The sequence below is a fragment of the Lissotriton vulgaris genome, chromosome 11 (assembly GCF_964263255.1).
Source record: "Lissotriton vulgaris chromosome 11, aLisVul1.2, whole genome shotgun sequence".
NCBI classification, from domain to species: Eukaryota; Metazoa; Chordata; class Amphibia; order Caudata; family Salamandridae; genus Lissotriton; species Lissotriton vulgaris.
Genome location: NC_141699.1, coordinates 118,546,869 through 118,567,177, shown reverse-complemented (window position 1 = coordinate 118,567,177; position 20,309 = coordinate 118,546,869). Strand labels below are relative to the sequence as shown.

Sequence of the window (20,309 nt, the reverse complement as noted above, 5' to 3'; positions counted from 1 at the left end):
CTACCCACTTTCAACACATAGTGGGGACGTTGTATGCAATTTAACAATGCATGCTAATTTAGTCGGGGTAATAAAGCATTACAACAGTCATAAAACGAGCATTGTGTAGCAAAAGACATCAGTCGGAAGGAATGTGGTTCTGGCTGGCTGACAGATAGCAAATGAGAACTGGTAGGGCGGGGGCTGCTCGCGCATGCGCGGCATTTCTCACTTTCATTCTGAAGAGCCCCGGTTAGAAATGCCGCGCATGCGCGGGCAGCCCCCACCTTAACGGGTCCGGCAGCTGAAGTCCCGTCGTGAAGAACATCGGAAAGGGGCTCCCATGCCTAAGGGGAGGCGAGCCCGGTGAGTGGGAGTGGGAGTGAGGGTGAGGGTGGGGGTGGGGGTGTATGCGCATGTGTCTGTGTTTGTTCGCGTGTGTCTGTTCGAGTGTGTCTGTGCGTGCGTCTGTCTGTGTGCGCGTGTGTCTGTTTAAGGGGGGGTGCGTGTGTGTATGCAGTGTGTGTGTGCCTGTGTATGCGTGTGGCTGTGTATGTGCGCAAGCGTGAGTGTGGCTGTGTGAGTGTGTTTGAGCATGGGAATATGAGGCACGAGAGGGGCAGGGCGCCGTGCGCGCCCACGAGGTGAAATCTGCGCTTGTGCCCCTCTCGTGTCCACATTTCCAAATACGGCCAACAATAGGCCTCTGCTCGACCTAAAAACCACAGTTGATGGACAGAATGCAGCCAGTACAGAGATCTGGGCCTAAATCCATCGTCGATTTAGGCCCAGATCTCTGTACTGGGGTGAATGTATGACATTGTTCTGCATTCTGTCCATCAACTGTGGTTTTTGCATTTGTCACCCCGAGTGGGATGGGTATGCTCAGACGTGAGTCCCATGCACTCCACACCACTGGATTCAAGCAAGCCGGGCTGAAGACGGCTGGAATGCCCGAAACCGGTCCTCAGAAGCTTGTTTCCGGTCCAGGGAAGGCATGGCTTGGCAGTTCGGGCTGGACTGTTCCCATGAGGCACAGGGTCAGATTGATTTGCATATGGCCATGTCTGAACTGGGGTGTGTGGAGTGCAAAAAAACCATGGATTTAGGCCCTGATCTCTGTACTGGGGTGAATGTATGACATTGTTCTGCATTCTGTCCATCAACTGTGGTTTTTGCATCATTCCTATGAGCTGCATGAACACTCGAGCTGGAAGCGAATGTTGCGGTTTGAATCTTGCTAGAAGAGTCTGTACACTTGCTATCCTGGCTGGAGAGGGATAGGCTAGTGTTAATTGGGTGTTTATTGTAGCGCCAAGGTATTGTTGTATGTGTAAGGGTTGCAGATGTGACTTGGTGTGATTTACTGTGAATCCCAAGTTGTGGAGCAGTTGAATTGTAGCGTGAGTGTATTGTACACACTGTTTGTATGAGTTGGCTTTTATGAGCCAGTCGTTTAGGTATGGGACGACGTGAATATGCTGTCTTCTTAAGTGTGCTGCTACCACTGCTAGGCATTTGGTAAACACCCTTGGTGCTGGTGTGACTCCGAATGGGAGCACTTTGAACTGGTAGTGCTGTACGTCTAGCACAAATCTGAGATATTTTCTGTGCGCTGTGTGGATGGGAATATGTGGAAGTAATCGCACTTGAGATCTAGAGTTATGTTCTGTTATGTTAAAAACATTTATACCGCGCACGGTCACCAAAAAAGTTTCATGGCGCTCAAAGACAACAGCGGGTAAGCAGTGCCGCAGAGTAACTCAATAGGCTAACTGGAAGAAGTGGGTTTTAAGAAGTTTACGAAAGTGGACATAACTGGGACATAGTCTGAGAGAAATGGGGAGGGAATTCCACAGAGTGAGGGCCAGTAAAGAAAAACACGAGCCACCATGCTTTTTACGTTTGTACCTAGGGACCATCAAAAGGTTGAGGGAGATGGACCGAAGGTCTCTCGAGGGTATGTACCGCTGAAGGCTGGAGGTGATGAAGGCAGGAGCCTGATCGGCAAGAGCCTTAAAAAAAATACAACCAACTTTGAACATACAGCGGTAGGCCACAGGAAGCCAATGCAGTCTCCTCAGCAGGGGCGAGACGTGTTGATGTTTGGGCTGACGAAAGACCAGTGTGACCGCCTAGTTTTGCACCAACTGCGGCCGATGTAGATGGAGAGCCGGTATTCCAACATAGAGGGAGTTGGCGTAGTCAATATGGGAGGTGACAAGAGCCATGATGACAAGGGTGAGCGCCTCAGTAGTGAAAAACCTACGGATTTTGCATATCCTGCGCAGATGGAAGAAGCAGGATGATGTAACTGCATTAATTTGAGGCCTCATAGATAGGTCACTACTTATAATGACGCCAAGGCTCTTTACCGAGTTGACAGGGCAGGGCGAGGTTCCGAAAGTGGGAGGCCAGAAGCTGGAATTCCAAGGGTTGGCTGGCCCACCCATCAGCACCAGCTCCGTCTTGTTAGGGTTAAGCTTCAGCTGACTGTAGTGCATCCACTCAGAGATAGCAAGCATGGTGGATTGGAAGTTAGTGCAGGAAGAGGGGGAGGAATCAACAAGAAAAATCAATTGTAAGTCGTCAGCATACGGAGGGAAACTATGAGGGGATGCATATAAAGGTTGAACAGAAGTGGCGACAGATCAGAGCCCTGAGGGACTCCACAGGAAAGGGGGGAATAAGAAGCAGAGAAAGTGGACAGGTGAACTGCCTGGGAGCGCTGGTGAGGAAGGATCTGATCCAAGCAAGGGCTGTGCCCTGGATGCCCGCATTGTTGACATGGTCGATCAAGATGGTATGATCGACCGTGTCAAACGCAGCCGACAGATCCAGTAATACAAGAGCCTGAGCGATGTTCTTGTCGGCACCTTGTCGTAACACATCCTTCACGGCCACGATGACAGCTTCGGTGGAATGAGCTGGTCGAAAGCCGGCTTGCTGGTTATCCAGAAAAGAAGAACCCTCAATAAATGTGCTGAGACAACAAGTGACATAAGTCTCCAAGACTTTCCCCAGATAGGGGAGAAGGGAGATAGGTTGAAAATTACTCATACCCGAGGGAGCTGCGCCGGGTTTCTTTAGAATGGGAACTACGACCGCCGGTTGAAAGAGGCTGGGACTATGCCGGTGGCAAGCGAGTTTTTGAGCAATGACAGCGGAGGATCCGGACAGGCTAAGAAAGCTTCTTTAAGGATTTGAGGGGGACAGCAATCATTAGGAGAGCCCGAGCTCACTGAATTTACCAAGGAGATGAACTCGGTCGGGGAGATAGGGGGAAAAACATCCAGACGTCAGGGATTCATGGGAGGCAAGGGAGGAGGGGTAGGGGAGGAGGGAGAGGGAATATTGTTCTTGATAGTGACAATTTTTTCAATAAAATATGAATTCAAAGATTCACAAAGGGCTTGAGAAGGTAGAGGTTGAACAGTGACACGATCTGGCAAAGTAAGCTCCTCCGTGATAGAAAAGATGTCCTTAGACTTGGAGGCCGAATCCAAGATCTTCTGGGAGAAGTAAGAGGTTTTAGCCAGTAAAATAGAGTGACAAGGAAGTAGTTTTGTAACAGGAGCGGAAGGACTTGTTGAAGTGTGACCATATGAAAATGATCCGACTGTATGTTAATGTTTAGAGGTCTGAGGTCTAGGATAGGTCTTAGAGATCCGTCCTTCTTTGGGATTAAGAAATATAGGGAGTATACTCCTTTGTTTTGCTGATGCTTTGGGGCAATTTCTATTGCATTTTTCTGCAGGAGAGATACCACTTCCTGTCTGAGCAGTGTCAAATGTTCCTGTGACATTGGACGCTGTGTGGGTGGTATGTTTGGGGGGTGGATGTTAGTTCTAGACAGTAACCTGACTGAATTATTTGAAGCACCCACCTGTCTGATGTGATGTTTTCCCAGGCTGGTAGATATTGTTGTAGTCTTCCCCCGACAGGAGTGAAATGAGGTGGGGGAAGGGGAGGGGAGTCATTGGGCAGGGGTGGAGGCAGAGCAGGAGTTGTTGTTTTTCCCTCTGCTCTTGTTGTTGTTACCTCTGTAACTACCCCTTTGGTAGCCCGTACTATAGGTGGATTGTGTGGGGGCTTTGTACGAGGTGGAAGGTGTATCTGAAGAGTATCCCCTGTTGGCGCCTCTATAAGATGAGCGTGGAAATGAACGTTTGGGAGCCTGTGACTGCAGGGCTACCATAGATTTGGCTGTATCTGTATCCTTTTTCATTTTTTCAAGGGATACATCTACATTGGGTCCAAATAAGTGTTGCTCATCGAAGGGTTGGTTTAGTATAGCACTTTGGACTTCCAGGTTTGAACCTTGATATGCGTAGCCAGGCTTGTCTACGCAACAGAACACTAGTGTTAACTGCTCTGGAGGCAGTGTCTGCTGCATCAAGTGCACAACAAATGGAGGTGTTTGTAATATTTTTCCCTTCTTGGATAAGCTCATTTGCTCTATCTTTATACTTATCAGCGAGGTGCTGCATTAATGATTCCAATTCGTCATAATGTGCCCTGTCATAGCTTGCCAATAATGCTTGTGTATTGGCAATACGCCACACGTTTGCTGCTTGGAAGGCAGTTCTCGTTCCTGATGCAGTTTAGACTCTTTATCTGGTGGGCGAGCCTCAATTGACGTTTGTGAGTTTACTCTTTTGAGTGCATTGGAAACCACAAGCAGTTCTAGTGGAATTGGGCCTTTAAAACTATGCTGGATCCGAAGGTGCAGCTTTATATTTCTTCTCAATTCGTGGGTTAATGACCAGAGTTCTAACGAGGTCTTTGAAGACTTCAGGAGCATGCTTAATCACTCCATTGAGCATGGGTAAAATGGATGAGAACCTTTGTTCATTATCAAATGTATCCATTAGGAAGTCTTCATCTACCGGGTCTGTATGCATGTCCACCCCATGATAATGCGCAGCTCTGTGTACTAACTGATTAAAACCTTTAGTGTCTTCTGGTGGGGAAGGCCTAGAGGGGTATATGTTGTCCTGAGGGACATTTGGGACATCTGGGGTGTTGTACTCATTCCACGGGTCAGGTGAGCCTGGAGGAATATATGGGTCATCTGCATTACCCCCATGTCATCAGAGCTATCATCCCTGTTGTCATCATGTGGTCTGATAGAGGATGTAGGGGAATGTTAACAGGTGGTGACGGCATAGGTGGAGGAGAAGAAGAAGGAACTCTGAGCGGGGATGTAGCCATGTCCTTCTTCTTTGGATGAGGAGGTTTATCCAGTGGCCGTTTTTTTTAACTTAAAGTTAGTCGACCAGTGGTTGGATCTTTAACCAGAGTCCTTTGTGCAGGGTCTGGGTGAATTAAGTTCTCTGCAGGAGGATGATATTTTGGTGCGGAGAAAGGTTTCAGCACCGAAGTAGCTTCTTTTGGTTTTTTGGCAATGTCTTTAACAGGAGAAGCAGGAGTCTTTTTCGGCTCCGATTGTTGTTTCGGCTCCGATGATTTTCTCGGTCCCGATGAAGTCTTCGGATCCGGTTGTTTTTTCGGATCCGAAAAGTGTTTGCTTCATTCCGACCTTGGTTTCGGTGTGAGGGGGTATTGGTATGCTTTGGCGCCGATTGTTTCGATCTCGGCGTTGCAGCTGAAGCTGTCTTTTTCGGTGCCGGTAGGTGTGCGCCGGCACCGTGGAGAGGTCGACTCGAGCCCAAGTTGCCTGAAGGCTTGGGTAGCTTCTTAGCCGGGCCCGAAGGTGGGGCAGTAGAAGCAGTGTCTCGGTGTGCACCTGAGGACGAGGGTGTGACCGGACCCTTTTTTGGGTGTGTCAAGGAAGGGTCAGTGTCGACGGTCTTTCTTACGACCCGCTGTGCTGGAGTGACGTCATCGACATCGGAATCTTCTGCCTCGGAGTTGCTGTCGACGTCATGTTGTTCTGGGACGTCGCCGCCCTCTGCGAAGATGTCTGGAATTGGAGCTGGAGATCGAGCCATTGTTCTCCTAGCTCTTCGGTCCCGGATCGTCTTCTTGGAGCGGAAGGAGGCACAAGCGGAACACCCTCTGGCCTCCTGCTCCGGGGAGAGGCAAAGGTTACACACCTCATGAAGGTCGGTGTGGGGAAACTTCAACCCACATTGAGGACACTTTTTAAATGGCGTCCTTTCCATGAGCTGGAGTCGAGGCCTAAATAGGCCCGAAGGCCGTCATCGACGACCGGCAGCGAAGTCCTCGGTGTTGAAGAGTAGTGTAGACTGGAAACGCGTTCGAAACTTAATTATAGAAGCTGGTGAGGATTGCGCGCCGAAAGGAAATCAGTTTCAACACGGAGCGCTGGAAACACATCCGAGCCCGGTGGCGGAAAAAAATAATCTGGGGATGGAGCCAATGTCCATGCGCAGTATCATCCAAAGGAGGAGTCACCTATCCTGTGACTTCCAAACACTTTTCTACAACAAAAACAAACTGCAAACATCCGGGCCAACACTAGGTGGCCATCTATGCACAGTGTGTAATCAGCAGCTCATATGCCTCGAACATTAATTTTCCACAAGATGAATGGTTTCCTAATGGAGAAAATCTACGTGTGCATATTATATATTTTCTCATGAGACAATGTCATTCACAAAACTTTTCCTGGAATAGGCCAGGTAGGCTATGACTTTCCATTGCTTTCAGGCATACGCCCGAAAACTGCCTTGATTAACAGAAATGCATAAATCTACACCCATATAAAGTCATAGACGTGCAGCTGCAGATTTACAGCTTCCTTTTAGTATGGGGCCCATTGTACGTACAAGTACGTCAAGTGGAAGCCTTGAGAATTTGGTTTGATTCCAGTTGTCGTGGAGCAATTCTGTACAATCCTGCTCTAGACCACTGAGGCTCCCAGATCCTTTTACTTCATTCAGGTTCCCTCCCCGATGCACGGCTCAATAAAAGATGCATCTGCTAACATCCTTTCTCCCTGCAGTCTATGAGATGTGGTGTGGAAGCGCATCTACCCCAACCACTGAAAGGCTCCCGTATTTCACCCCCACACACTCTTTCTGAAACAATGTGTATGTTTAACTTACTTTCTACTGACAAAGGTACTACAAAATGTTATCTTCCATCCAAGCAGGCAATCTGTTTAATTAGCCTCCATGGCATTACAGTCTATCCTCCCAAATGGTGACTGTGCTGAAGAGATATTGTAGGTCCCTATATGCTTTCATGAGGACCGCCTGACGTTTTTTACTTTGTTATATAGCCTAACCAAGGCTAAAAAGTGTAACTACCAATAATAACTAGTTATTGCCACACAAAACAAGTAACCCCCACCTTCTCTGGCACACTATGCTTTACTTACCTCGGTGTCGGTTGGTGGTTTTGTCAAACATGAGCATTGCATCGTCCACCTGTCAGAGAAACAAAAACATTGGAAGAATCAGAACCTGTATACAAATGAAAGTCCACTTCATATCTTAGCTATGTAATACAAGGGACCCCCAGTCAGCTTTATGCACCACAGTCATTGTCCTGCCTCACAGGCTTATGCCACACTCCTCTTCTATTAAAGATCTTGGCTGCTCCTGTAGCAACTGAGAGGGCCAGAATAGCTTTCAGGCTTACCCTGTATAAAAAGGTGATAGCCAGAGAATTCTTTGGCAGAGAGCATAGTAACTGATTACATTGTGCTAGGGTTTCTTGAGTTCTGTCCTCTATAGAAAGGTAGGGGCTTCGAGCATTCAACGAATATTCCTACCCTCTGTTTAATTTACCATAGATCTGATTTGTCTCCCCTTAAACCTACCCCCTCAGATTTTGCTACACCACTCTGAATCTGATTATTCTTTTCTGTTTCATGCACCTTAGGTCTGAATATCCAACCCTCTGTTTCACCCACCCTGGGTGTGATTATTCTATTCTCTGTAACACGCAACCTAGATCTGATTACATTACCCTGTGTTTCACTCAACCTAAATCTGAATGTTCTACCCTTTGTTCCACCTACCCTATATCGGATTATTCCATTCTGTGCTTTACCAATTGTACATTTCATTATTCTACCGGTTTCACCTACCTTAGATTTGATTATTCTACCCTGTTTCACCCAGCCTAGACCAGATTATTCTACCCTCCGTTTCATTCCCTGGATACCTGATTATTCTATTGTCTGCTTCACCAACCCTACTTCTGATTATTATACCTGTTTCACCCAACGTCTATTAAACCTCACCGCTGAACATTCCCAAGCCACCATCTACCAGGCGTGCGACATAAGCATCCCAACCTTCCAGATTAACCCACTACACACTTCTAATGATATCCTTTTTGCGCACTATCAACGCTAGACTGTTATTTTCACGGACAACCACCCACTGCAACTTTACTTTTCGTTGTACTCACCCTAAACACTGCAAGCCCACCGTTATAGGGCTTAATTTTTACAAATAGACCTCAACGCCAATCAAGAAATCCACAAGCGTCATAACTGCCTGACCTCACTTGCAGCCAGTAGTTGTGCCACAGCAGTCCCACGCCAGTGTACGACACTGCCCAAGTCCTATCACCTAATCTGTCCACCACTGATATTGCCACTTCTATCTGGGGTGGTCACATGAGACACAATAAACTCGCCTCCAGATCGCAATATTTTTTAAAAGACACATGAACATTCACTTATGAAGTAAACTCCATCTACCATAACTTTGGATGCATTGTACCTGCTTGGCTGCTCTAGCCGTTTGAACCAGTGTGTGTTTTGGGTACATCAGTATGGAACCCTATGCATGGATCAACTGCATAAACTTGCCCTTTTAAAATCACTGATATGTATTTTGGCTGTATTCAAGGTTCTGTATGAACCGTGGTCTGTAATGTGTCATATATATATATATATATATATATATATATATATATATATATATATATATATATATATATATATATATATATATATATATATATATATATATATATATATATATATATATCATATACCAAATGCCCTGAGCATTGAGAAGTCACACGCCATATCCCACCTTCCAGGATAAATGTGCTGCTTGCATCTTGATTTCCTGGTTCTATTATAATATTTCGCCGACGCGTTTCGGGGCTCCAGGCCCCTTCATCCTGGGCATGAACACACGAACTCAAAGATCTGCATTCAATTGTTTTTTATTTCACCTCAGCCCCGCCTCATTTTATCAGGTGTTTGACACTCGGGGTGTTGTGGGGCTTGTAGTTTAGCCATGCAGAGTCGGGTTCGAGTCTTTAAGTTCAAATAAAGTCATTTTTAGGCTCTGAGTGAGTTCCAAGGAAACGGTGGTGCAAGCCCATTGTGCACTAGGGACATGGCACTGTACGAGATCGGAACAGTTCCAAGCTTCAGCTCCGACAGCCGATGGAGGGCGTTTCCCTCAGTTGTCGGCGGTGCTCTTCTCCACGGCCGGGCCGCCGTGCGTTAATCATATACCAAATGCCCTGAGCATTGAGAAGTCACACGCCATATCCCACCTTCCAGGATAAATGTGCTGCTTGCATCTTGATTTCCTGGTTCTATTATAATATTTCGCCGACGCGTTTCGGGGCTCCAGGCCCCTTCATCCTGGGCATGAACACACGAACTCAAAGATCTGCATTCAATTGTTTTTTATTTCACCTCAGCCCCGCCTCATTTTATCAGGTGTTTGACACTCGGGGTGTTGTGGGGCTTGTAGTTTAGCCATGCAGAGTCGGGTTCGAGTCTTTAAGTTCAAATAAAGTCATTTTTAGGCTCTGAGTGAGTTCCAAGGAAACGGTGGTGCAAACGCGTCGGCGAAATATTATAATAGAACCAGGAAATCAAGATGCAAGCAGCACATTTATCCTGGAAGGTGGGATATGGCGTGTGACTTCTCAATGCTCAGGGCATTTGGTATATGATTAACGCACGGCGGCCCGGCCGTGGAGAAGAGCACCGCCGACAACTGAGGGAAACGCCCTCCATCGGCTGTCGGAGCTGAAGCTTGGAACTGTTCCGATCTCGTACAGTGCCATGTCCCTAGTGCACAATGGGCTTGCACCACCGTTTCCTTGGAACTCACTCAGAGCCTAAAAATGACTTTATTTGAACTTAAAGACTCGAACCCGACTCTGCATGGCTAAACTACAAGCCCCACAACACCCCGAGTGTCAAACACCTGATAAAATGAGGCGGGGCTGAGGTGAAATAAAAAACAATTGAATGCAGATCTTTGAGTTCGTGTGTTCATGCCCAGGATGAAGGGGCCTGGAGCCCCGAAACGCGTCGGCGAAATATTATAATAGAACCAGGAAATCAAGATGCAAGCAGCACATTTATCCTGGAAGGTGGGATATGGCGTGTGACTTCTCAATGCTCAGGGCATTTGGTATATGATTAACGCACGGCGGCCCGGCCGTGGAGAAGAGCACCGCCGACAACTGAGGGAAACGCCCTCCATCGGCTGTCGGAGCTGAAGCTTGGAACTGTTCCGATCTCGTACAGTGCCATGTCCCTAGTGCACAATGGGCTTGCACCACCGTTTCCTTGGAACTCACTCAGAGCCTAAAAATGACTTTATTTGAACTTAAAGACTCGAACCCGACTCTGCATGGCTAAACTACAAGCCCCACAACACCCCGAGTGTCAAACACCTGATAAAATGAGGCGGGGCTGAGGTGAAATAAAAAACAATTGAATGCAGATCTTTGAGTTCGTGTGTTCATGCCCAGGATGAAGGGGCCTGGAGCCCCGAAACGCGTCGGCGAAATATTATAATAGAACCAGGAAATCAAGATGCAAGCAGCACATTTATCCTGGAAGGTGGGATATGGCGTGTGACTTCTCAATGCTCAGGGCATTTGGTATATGATATATATATATATATATATATATATTTATATATATATATATATATTCTGCTCAAACAAGACCCGTGTTTGCCAAGCATTAGTAGGTATTTTACAGTATTTTTGCAGTATGTATCTAGAATTCTGCTATATCGCTTGTTTTTCTTATCGCTATCCACAATTTGTTACCCCCCCCCACCACCACCACCACCACCGAAGGAGCAACAGTTACAGGTACTGGCAGAAACAGATCAATCTTCAGACATTGCACCAACCACGGACCGAAGCAGAACTTGGACAGGCGCCTTCCTTCAAAAATTGCTAATTTACTCCGGGAAAAATATTCTACCGTTTTTTTTCTACCACCTTCCAACCCCTAGAGCCCCCCCCACCCCCGGGTAAACTTGCTCTTCACAACTCCTCCTCGATCTCCCCAACCCCCTCTTCACTTAATAAAGCTTGAATGTTGCTATGGCACCCTTTCTCCGAGTCTCTTCCCTCCCTCTGGGAGAGAGCAAAGCAGTTACAAAAACTTTTGTTAGGTCCTGAAGAGATGTGTGTCGGTGGGAGGTGTTGGTGGGGGATGTGGCAGAGGGGCGGGAGATTGGAGGCGCGGGGACAGATTTGTATGTGCAGGGCTCTATCCCTTTGTGTGTGCATACATCTGTATTTGTAAATCCGTGTGTGTGCTGAATTTAAAACCTAACCTTTGATGCCAAGTAAGGGGCGCCAAGCCTTTCCTGTACATTCCCAGATGGGGCAGTCCTGATTTTCAACCTTTGAGCTGACCGCTTTCTCGCTTTGGTTTTCTTTTTCTCTCCTAAAAGACAACTCTCCGCCGTGCATTTCAATAAGGAACCTGAGAGTGCATATCTGAGTGGCCAGAAACCCTCCATTCTCCGCGTTCTAAGCTTTGGAGCATTGCACATGTCTTCGTCTACCAGGCGCATAGATTGTAGCCTGGTTTTCGACGTCACCCTCCCTTTCTCACTACGGTTCGTGACTCGATACTAGTGCTTCTTTTGATTTCTGTAATGAAAGGGTCAACATCCTGAGGATGCTAGACCACACATAAGCACACGGCACTGTATGATGAAAGAGTCCTGAAATGTTATTAAATATGCTAGTAGGAAAGTTTATTTTAGCTATTTATGGTTTAGGTTTATATTACTATATAGTTTGAATTTGAACTTACTTGTGTATATGCAAATGCAACTTTAAGTTTTGTTATATATTTAAAAAGCAATGACGTTTAACTTGGAACTATTGTTTTCCTGTTTAAAAATAATAACTTTTTTGATAGACTTTTTTGCCTCCGTTGCGAACATTTCTAAGTGCTGTACATATATGATATTAATACAGCTAATTGTACTGGATTTTCCGACTTTATTAGTATGAATTGCTGATTTGGGCTTGACAGATGTGAACACGTGACAAGCAGGTCACAGATGTCACTGGTGAAAGATTTCTCTGAGCCATCCCGACAGCACTCAAGATATGTTTAAAAAAAAAACACACACGTCTGTATTATGGACTCCAACTCAACTAAAACTCTTCCATTTAAACAGCGCTCGCTTCTAACTGTGCACCCCCCCACCACCCCTTCATTCTTCTTGTGTACATATATTAACATTTTTAGCTTCCACTGAGAGTGCTATACAATTTAAATTATTCACTATTTTTGTACATCATCTCGCAGTTGCCTTCACCAATTTGCTATCCTTTTGGAGAGGTTACCCACAGGCCTTGACTAGAGAGGCCTTACTCGTGGCATGCATAGTTTTTACTTCATGTATTTTACTTGAGCGGTTTGATAAAGTTAATATCCTGTAAATGTCATCGCCGATATCAGGTGAGAAAGAAGGTAGTAATATTCAAGCAAAGTGAGAGAATCAAAATATTATGTATGTACACAGGTTATCAGTGAAGATAGGTCAATGGCTTGAGACAAGAGGTAGACTTTATTAATGAGCTCAAGCCATGGGAAGTTATCTTGCATTGGTAGATTTGATGGAAAATACTTTTAAATTATAGTCCAGTTAGAAATATAAGGTGTGTCTTAGAAAATATGGTTGAAATGAGAAGGCTTGATGGAAGGTTGAGGAGGTCATATTGTGACACGAGGACCACCATAAAATGGTGATACACCTGCCTCGCTAAACCGGAGGTTCCCCTGCCTCTTAGAGAGAATCGCTGATTAACTGCAGGTGGAGTCTCTGCTGGTCATCAACCAAAGGCAGTGGCCCATCCACCAAAGGATAGCTGTTTTACATCATTTACAGCACATCTTCAAATCCCTTGACTATCATGGCTGATGCTTTTTCTTTTTCAGAAACAAGCCCTCTCTTTGAGGTCTTGTTCCCAAAAGAATGACCAGCAGGCCAAAAAAAACATGGCGATCTACACAGAATTTATCTTACACGCTGCCTGTTGCATTTTCAGCAACAACAGCCTGCCACAAAGCCAGGAAAAATAAAGCAGACTCAATTCCGCCAATCAGGGTCTAACTAGTGTCTAGATCAGATCTGCCAGGATGTAGTATGAGCTGAAAAGATAAAGGTTTCAGAATTTTCTGAATCTTATTAACTTTTCTCTTCATATCTTAAGAAAATGGTTTGAGTTCCTTCTGTCAAGATTTCACACTAATATTGCAATAAAAGCAGTAGTAATAACAATGCAAATGCTCACCGTGGAACATCTACTCATGAATTTCAAGAACTCCAAGCAGCTCAGAATAATGTTGTACATACAAGGAGTGTGACCAGACACCAAGTACATGCTTTCCTCAAAGATGTCGAATCAGGTGAATATGGCCTCACTTCAGGCTTTTCAATATGATGCAGATTACATTCTTTAACCCCTTCGACGCTAATGACAAAGCCAGCTCGTCATGGGTGTTACCTGCCCTGCGCTTATGACGAGCTGGCTTTGTCATGAATAATGGGGATCTTGATATTTTAGCACCCAGCGGGAAAACCCATAGCAGCCAAGGTGTTAAGAATAACTGTGCTCCAATGTTGACCAATCACACACATCTATTTGATAGTAATTCTTGCTTGATCGTTAACTATCCTGTGCCCCTTTACCAAAAAGGGCTGCTAGTTCATTAATGGACGTATAACCTCCCAGTTTCTGCTGCTTTATATCTCTCTCTAAGCACCCAAATGTTTTTCTTCACCTACTTATCCTTTTATGTCCTACCAAAAGCGGTCTCTTCTTTGATGAGCTGTAATGGGGAACACTTATTCCAGAAAAAATATTCCTCCCACATGCATAGCGTTATCAGGACCCTAAGAGGCAGTACTAAGGTACCAGAAGTTGGGAGATTAAAAACAAATTAGAACAAAAAATACAAAGTGATCTCGGAGGCAGACAGCCCTTCACGTAGGGTCTAACACGAGGGAGGTCCTCAATTCTTCTCCATTGCGCATGTCGTTCAGATGCACACATTGAATAAACGCTTGTCAGTAAAGATGACAGCAATACCCGGCAAATCCTGATGCAGAGGTCTAGCCCGGGACCAGGGTTCAATTCCCTGCCTCGGCGGGTCTTGGGCTCAAAATTCCACGGACCTGATAATTCTCGCCTCGGTGCCTATTCCAATCATGGAGTCCCACTCTGCAACTCTGGGCAATAGCTTGCTTAATCTCCACAACGGCCACCACAACGCTAAGGATGCCTGGCCTCCACCTTGGGGGTGCCCAGGAGTGGACGCCTCACAGTGAAAGCCAGGATGGGTTCCACAGCGGTATTCGTACAAGCGCCTTGAGACCCTTGCGGGTGAGTAGTGCGCTATACAAGTATCAATTTACATTTTTACCCAACTTAAGGGAACCTGGCCATTGGAAGGATAGGATAATCAAGAAACTTAAAGGACCATTTTTACCTCCATAGTGACTTATGACATTGTAGACACAGGTTCAGGGAAAGGACATGCAAGTGGGGTGACATTATTTTATAGTGAGTTCTCCCGTTTAAGACCTTACCTCCTACCCTGGGTTTCTGTGCCAAATAATATGTTATTGCTGGTTTGAACCGAGGACGCCACAAACTAGATAAAGACCACTTTTCCAACTATTATAAAATACAGCCTGTTTCTTCCAGCCCCACTGATTTAGCAAACCTTGTCTGCAATGTATTTTATCGGTGCACTGAGCACGTAATCTAATACAGATCCATTTTAAATTTCACTTTCTCAGTCACTAACAGGAATATTACATAGATTCTCAACAAAGCCCAATATGTGACCCCCTCTTTGGGATCTGTCTCGTCACTGTGATATGACTGAGAGGCATCAGGTCCACTCCTCCAGAGCCGGGTACTGACTTAATTTACAGGATACCCAAGATAAATATTCAGGAGATAAACTTACAAAGAATGTGCCTAAATGGAATTCACCCTTATATAGTCTGTGGTGGCTACCCAGTAACACTGAGCTGTTCGCGCCCCATGAGAGTAGAAGTTCGACAACTCACTATTTTAGTGTTATGTGGAATCCAAAAAGTAAAACAAGAATAAGCCACAAAAATAAAAAGGAAAAAAGACAATATGCCAACACCTAAGCATCGCTGCTATATGCAATAAACAAAATGATTTGACTGTTTTACTAATGTTTTTTTCTTTTGTTCTCTAATAAGATACCTTCCAGCTGTTAAGGCATTTTTTTTAATTACCATTTATTTAGTTATTATTATTGTTTGTAACCGAGACAAGTAAAAATCACAACCTAACCAAGCACTCAAATCTCAAGCAGCTACAATGTTACGTAACCACTTTATAACAGCATTTTAAAAAAGACAACAGAAAATAAATTCCTATCTAAATGGGAAGCCAAAGAACAGGGCAAAAGAAATAATTGATATTTAATGATAAAATAAAAAATAAATGAAAAAGCACGCTTTGTCGTTAAAGAGAAAATAACTATTTTTAGGCACACATGAACAATGTGAACAGGCATCGTGCAGCCATACAAAGTGAACAGAGTGAAGGGAGACAATGGATAAAGTGGGCCTACCCGTTGCCGCAGGCTGTTGTGGGTGGAAGCAAAATGTGAATGACAGTTTAACCGATCAATGGCTGAAGCCTGCTGACCAAAAGCTCCCTGTATGTATGTATATAATGAATTCATTTGTTGAAAAAACAAATGTTAAAAAAATGAAAAAACGAAAGCGCCATCAACGGCCAGACCTAAAAGGGTGAAAAGCCATCTATTCACTGTACGAACCATGCCACATATCTGTTATTAAACAACAGGGGGTGGTGATGGACAGAGTTTCTGAATTAAGCAGAATACTCTCACCCAGTCAAGAGATCAGGGCTTAATCCAACACCGTTTTTTAGCTCACTGCACCATCCCAGCTCAGAACCTGGCTATATGCAAATTAGTCTGTCCCTGGCCCAGTGTATCATGGGAACAGGGCAAACCAAACTACCAAGCCAATTCTTTCACTGGGAAGGAAACAAGCTTCCGGGGACCGGTTTCTGGCATTTCAGCCGTCTTCGGCCCGGCTTGCCTGAATCCTGATGGTGCAATGAGCAAGGGACTCACGTCTGAGTATACCCTTCCACGCTTATGGTGGACAAAATAATTAAACAACAGGGGGTGGTGATGGACAGAGTTTCTGAATTAAGCAGAATACTCTCACCCAGTCAAGAGATCAGGGCTTAATCCAACACCGTTTTTAGCTCACTGCACCATCCCAGCTCAGAACCTGGCTATATGCAAATTAGTCTGTCCCTGGCCCAGTCTGGGAAAGACATGGCTTGGTAGTTCGGACTGGACTGTTCCCATGAGGCACAGGGTCAGAGCGGATTTGCATATAGCCAGTGTCTAACCCAGGATGGTGTGGAGTGCAAAAAAACGATGGATTTAGGCCCAGATCCTTGTACTGGGGTGAATGTATGACATTGTTCTACATTCTGTCCATCAACTGTGTTTTGTGCAATTTTCACCCCGAGTGTGCTGGGTATACTCAGACGTGAGTCCCAGGCTCTCCACACCACTGGAGTCAAGCTATCCAGGCTGATGAAGGCTGATAGCCAGAAACCGGTCCTTGGATGCTTGATTCCAGTCTGGGAAAGACATGGCTTAGTAGTTCGGACTGGACTGTTCCCATGAGGCACAGGGTCAGAGCTGATTTGCATATAGCCAGTGTCTAACCCAGGGTGGTGTGGAGTGCAAACAAACGATGGATTTAGGCCCAGATCCTTGTACTGGGGTGAATGTATGACATTGTTCTACATTCTGTCCATCAACTGTGTTTTTTGCAATTTTCACCCCGGGTGTGCTGGGTATACTCAGACGTGAGTCCCAGGCTCTCCACACCACTGGAGTCAAGCTATCCAGGCTGATGAAGGCTGATAGCCAGAAACCGGTCCTTGAATGCTTGATTCCAGTCTGGGAAAGACATGGCTTGGTAGTTTGGACTGGACTGTTCCCATGAGGCACAGGGTCAGAGCTGATTTGCATATAGCCAGTGTCTAACCCAGGGTGGTGTGGAGTGCAAAAAAACGATGGATTTAGGCCCAGATCCTTGTACTGGGGTGAATGTATGACATTGTCCATCAACTGTGTTTTTTACATATCTGTTATAGCATGATTTACATTCTGTACATAGTACGGGCTCAGTATGGCATATTGACTCTTAAAAGTTGCAAACCAACACCATAAAGCAGGTCTTTTTTATCTGTACCACACAACAGTAGAATTAAATCGTTTCTATAACCAAAATAACTGAGGAAAGAAAGGATGAAGGCAGAGATACATCTCCTACTTTCTTTGAAAGGAGTTTTCTTGCCCAAGAAAATGAGATGAAGGCACCGTGCAGGAACAATAGAAACAAGATAAGAACAAGATTTAAATGTTTGTTTTGCAGAAAGCGAGTCAGTGGAAGAATACAGTAAATAAAGGTTGGGCAATGGGAGGGACGAACTCAAGCTAACAGGCTAAAGTAAATAAAGCCATCAAATAGAAAGCCAGAAAATGTGAGTTACAACCACATAGCCTATGGTAAGCAATGGACGGAATACATTCCTTGGTCAACTTTCTGAAAGTCCCCAAGATGACTTTAGCAAACCGGATAGCTGTACTGTCTGCGACCTAAAAATGACTTTCTTGCCATGTTATTTTATTGTTTTTTAGCGAGCGTGCAGCTTTTTGCAATATTAGAAACCGATAACATGGCATCACATGGCATAATCTGGCGGCATTCCAAATGCCTCGACTATAAGGATATACTCCACAACACTATGCTAAGAGTATGAACACTTTGAAAAAATGTCTAATATTGGGTCATATTTAATCACTCTCACTTAGAAGGAGTGTATTCCACACCTTTCCGGCCTGAACACAGAATGTTGTACATCAATTCATGGGGTGCAGATCAAAGTCATCTTGACAGAAAATAATTATTCACTCTTCTGTGACGAGAGACTAGGCCTTTTTTTTTCTTTGCTCTGGGAACAATGTAAGGTACCCTAACCAGAAACTTTTACCGAACAGATCACAAGTGAAGAGTCCTCAGCAGCAGGGACTCATGAGCCGTCCGGTCCCAGAATAACATTGAGCGGATTGCTGCATTCTGTAATCTGCAGGCAATTTTACAGATATTCAGGACTCTATAGATATATTTCATCTGAGTTTCCAATCTGGACCATACCATGGGTATCATTGCTTTGAATTTTGATATAGAAACTAAGAAGTGGAAGATCTTGTTCTTCGTTTGAAGAATCCAGGTGTGACAATACTTGGTAGGACACTGCAACTTCCATTTGGGAGCCAAGGATATTTACCTATTTCTCTGTATCAGGACAAAAGCCCAGAGCATGTGAATACATTTCTGGACATTCATGTTTCTGCCTTTCCTTCCTTGGCCTCGAGTGTCTTCATCATAAGACAGTTTTATCCCAAGAATGTTAGTTCTGGTTGGCTATAGATTATCTTTATAGGATGACGTGCAAACGTTCTCAAGCCATTGAAAAAGTCAAATGGTATATGTATTAAAAAAGAGAGGAATAGAGCTAATCTCTGACACATAACACTTTTTGACATCTTGAAAGTGAAAAGAAATGCTGCACGCACAATTGTTTTGGTTCTGCACTGTAAGAATGGTTGACTCCAGTTAGGCATACTTGCTCTACAACCCCTTCAACCAAACTGAAGTGATGATTCCAAGGTCAACATTGTCAAACATAGTTTATAGCCCTATTAAAATCAGGGTTCCAACACTGCCTCCATCGGCCTCCAAATCAAACTCATCCAAAATAAACATATTTATAGACTTTGTGGTATGAAAAAGTCTAATACCTAACGTCTCATCCACTAAAAGGTTGTTCAGCAAAAAAAAAAAAAAATGTCACAAGGTTGAAGGTGGTCCAAAACAACGTGTACCAACAAATTGCAGGTAGAAGTTAGAAACAGGTCGAAAGCTGGCCAAATATGTGGGTCAACCTAAGCATTCTTTAACGGGTGACAAACCAAGGTCTCCTCAGACTTCACTGACACTTGCCTCCTCCTAACAGAAATTCAATAACTGTTTCTCTCAGTAGCTCAATGATGATGAACTAGCTAGATAAATGAATAATGTTTGGGAAAGATACTATGGTGGGAGGATGAGGGCTTGCTCTTTTGCCTATATTCAAAATTGGTCTCTTGTTATAAAATGGAAAGAGTTTAATGTCATAAATGGCGCTATCTTGCATTCTTTTATCTAGAGGATGTTAGTTCCTTCAAAGGCTATATTGAGTTATCTTTCCTCATAATTTTCACATAGATTTTATCAATCTCACAATGTTACAGCTGTATCACAAAGCACTTGGAAAAAGGGACCTAAGTGAATAAACATCTGTTTGTGCAACCGCTGCAGATATTCCATAATTCCTCCTGACTGAGTTTTCTGTTTTAAAGAGAGCATTTTGCCCTCTCTCTTCACCTATCATTTATAGGGCCAAAGAAATCTCAAGACAGCAAGTCTACTTTCCTAGTCGTAATTCTGATAACATTTAAAAAAAAATATTTTGATCAGTTAGGTATTGCTTATTGGAAATTAAAACATGGCTACCCTCAAGTATAGGGAAAGTGGTTTATCTCTGGTGCATTGAGCACAAGAAAATTGTGGATACACTTGTAATTCTCTCCCAGTTGGTGTATGTTTTTGCTCTGTGATCTCCTACCTGATTTGTCTCACTTTAGCTCTTTCTTCCAAGATCACTTTAAGGAGCCATCCAGTGTTCCCACCTTTGATGTAGTAAGCACCTGTGATTCTTTTAGATCACTCTTTCTTAACAACTACTTCCTCCTCCCTGATTCGTCTAGTTTAGCAATCTCTGCCCTCATGGCTTTTTTGACCAGGTATTGGCTACTGGTCATTTGAGTTTAGCTGCATCTGCTCTTGTGGTTATTTTTGGCCAGGGATTCATGTTTGGACTGTCTCAGTTTAAGTTCTCTGCCCTGCGGGACAGAATCTAATAGTGTTGCCAAAGTCACCCCACTGTGTGTAGGGATATTGACATATCTGATCAGTGACTAACTATATGCA

The 20,309-nt window shown here is 44.5% G+C and overlaps 1 protein-coding gene across 5 annotated transcripts in view; it reads right to left on the bottom strand.

Annotated features, from left to right (window-relative positions):
* MSI1 (musashi RNA binding protein 1) overlaps nt 1-20,309 on the bottom strand; it is a 155,698-nt gene that overhangs the window by 50,569 nt on the left and 84,820 nt on the right. For all 5 annotated transcript variants that reach the window (XM_086942857.1, XM_086942858.1, XM_086942859.1 and 2 more), the window contains one exon: nt 7,289-7,337. In XM_086942857.1, coding sequence (XP_086798983.1) covers nt 7,289-7,337 — 49 coding nt within the window. The remainder of the gene's footprint in view (nt 1-7,288; nt 7,338-20,309) is intronic.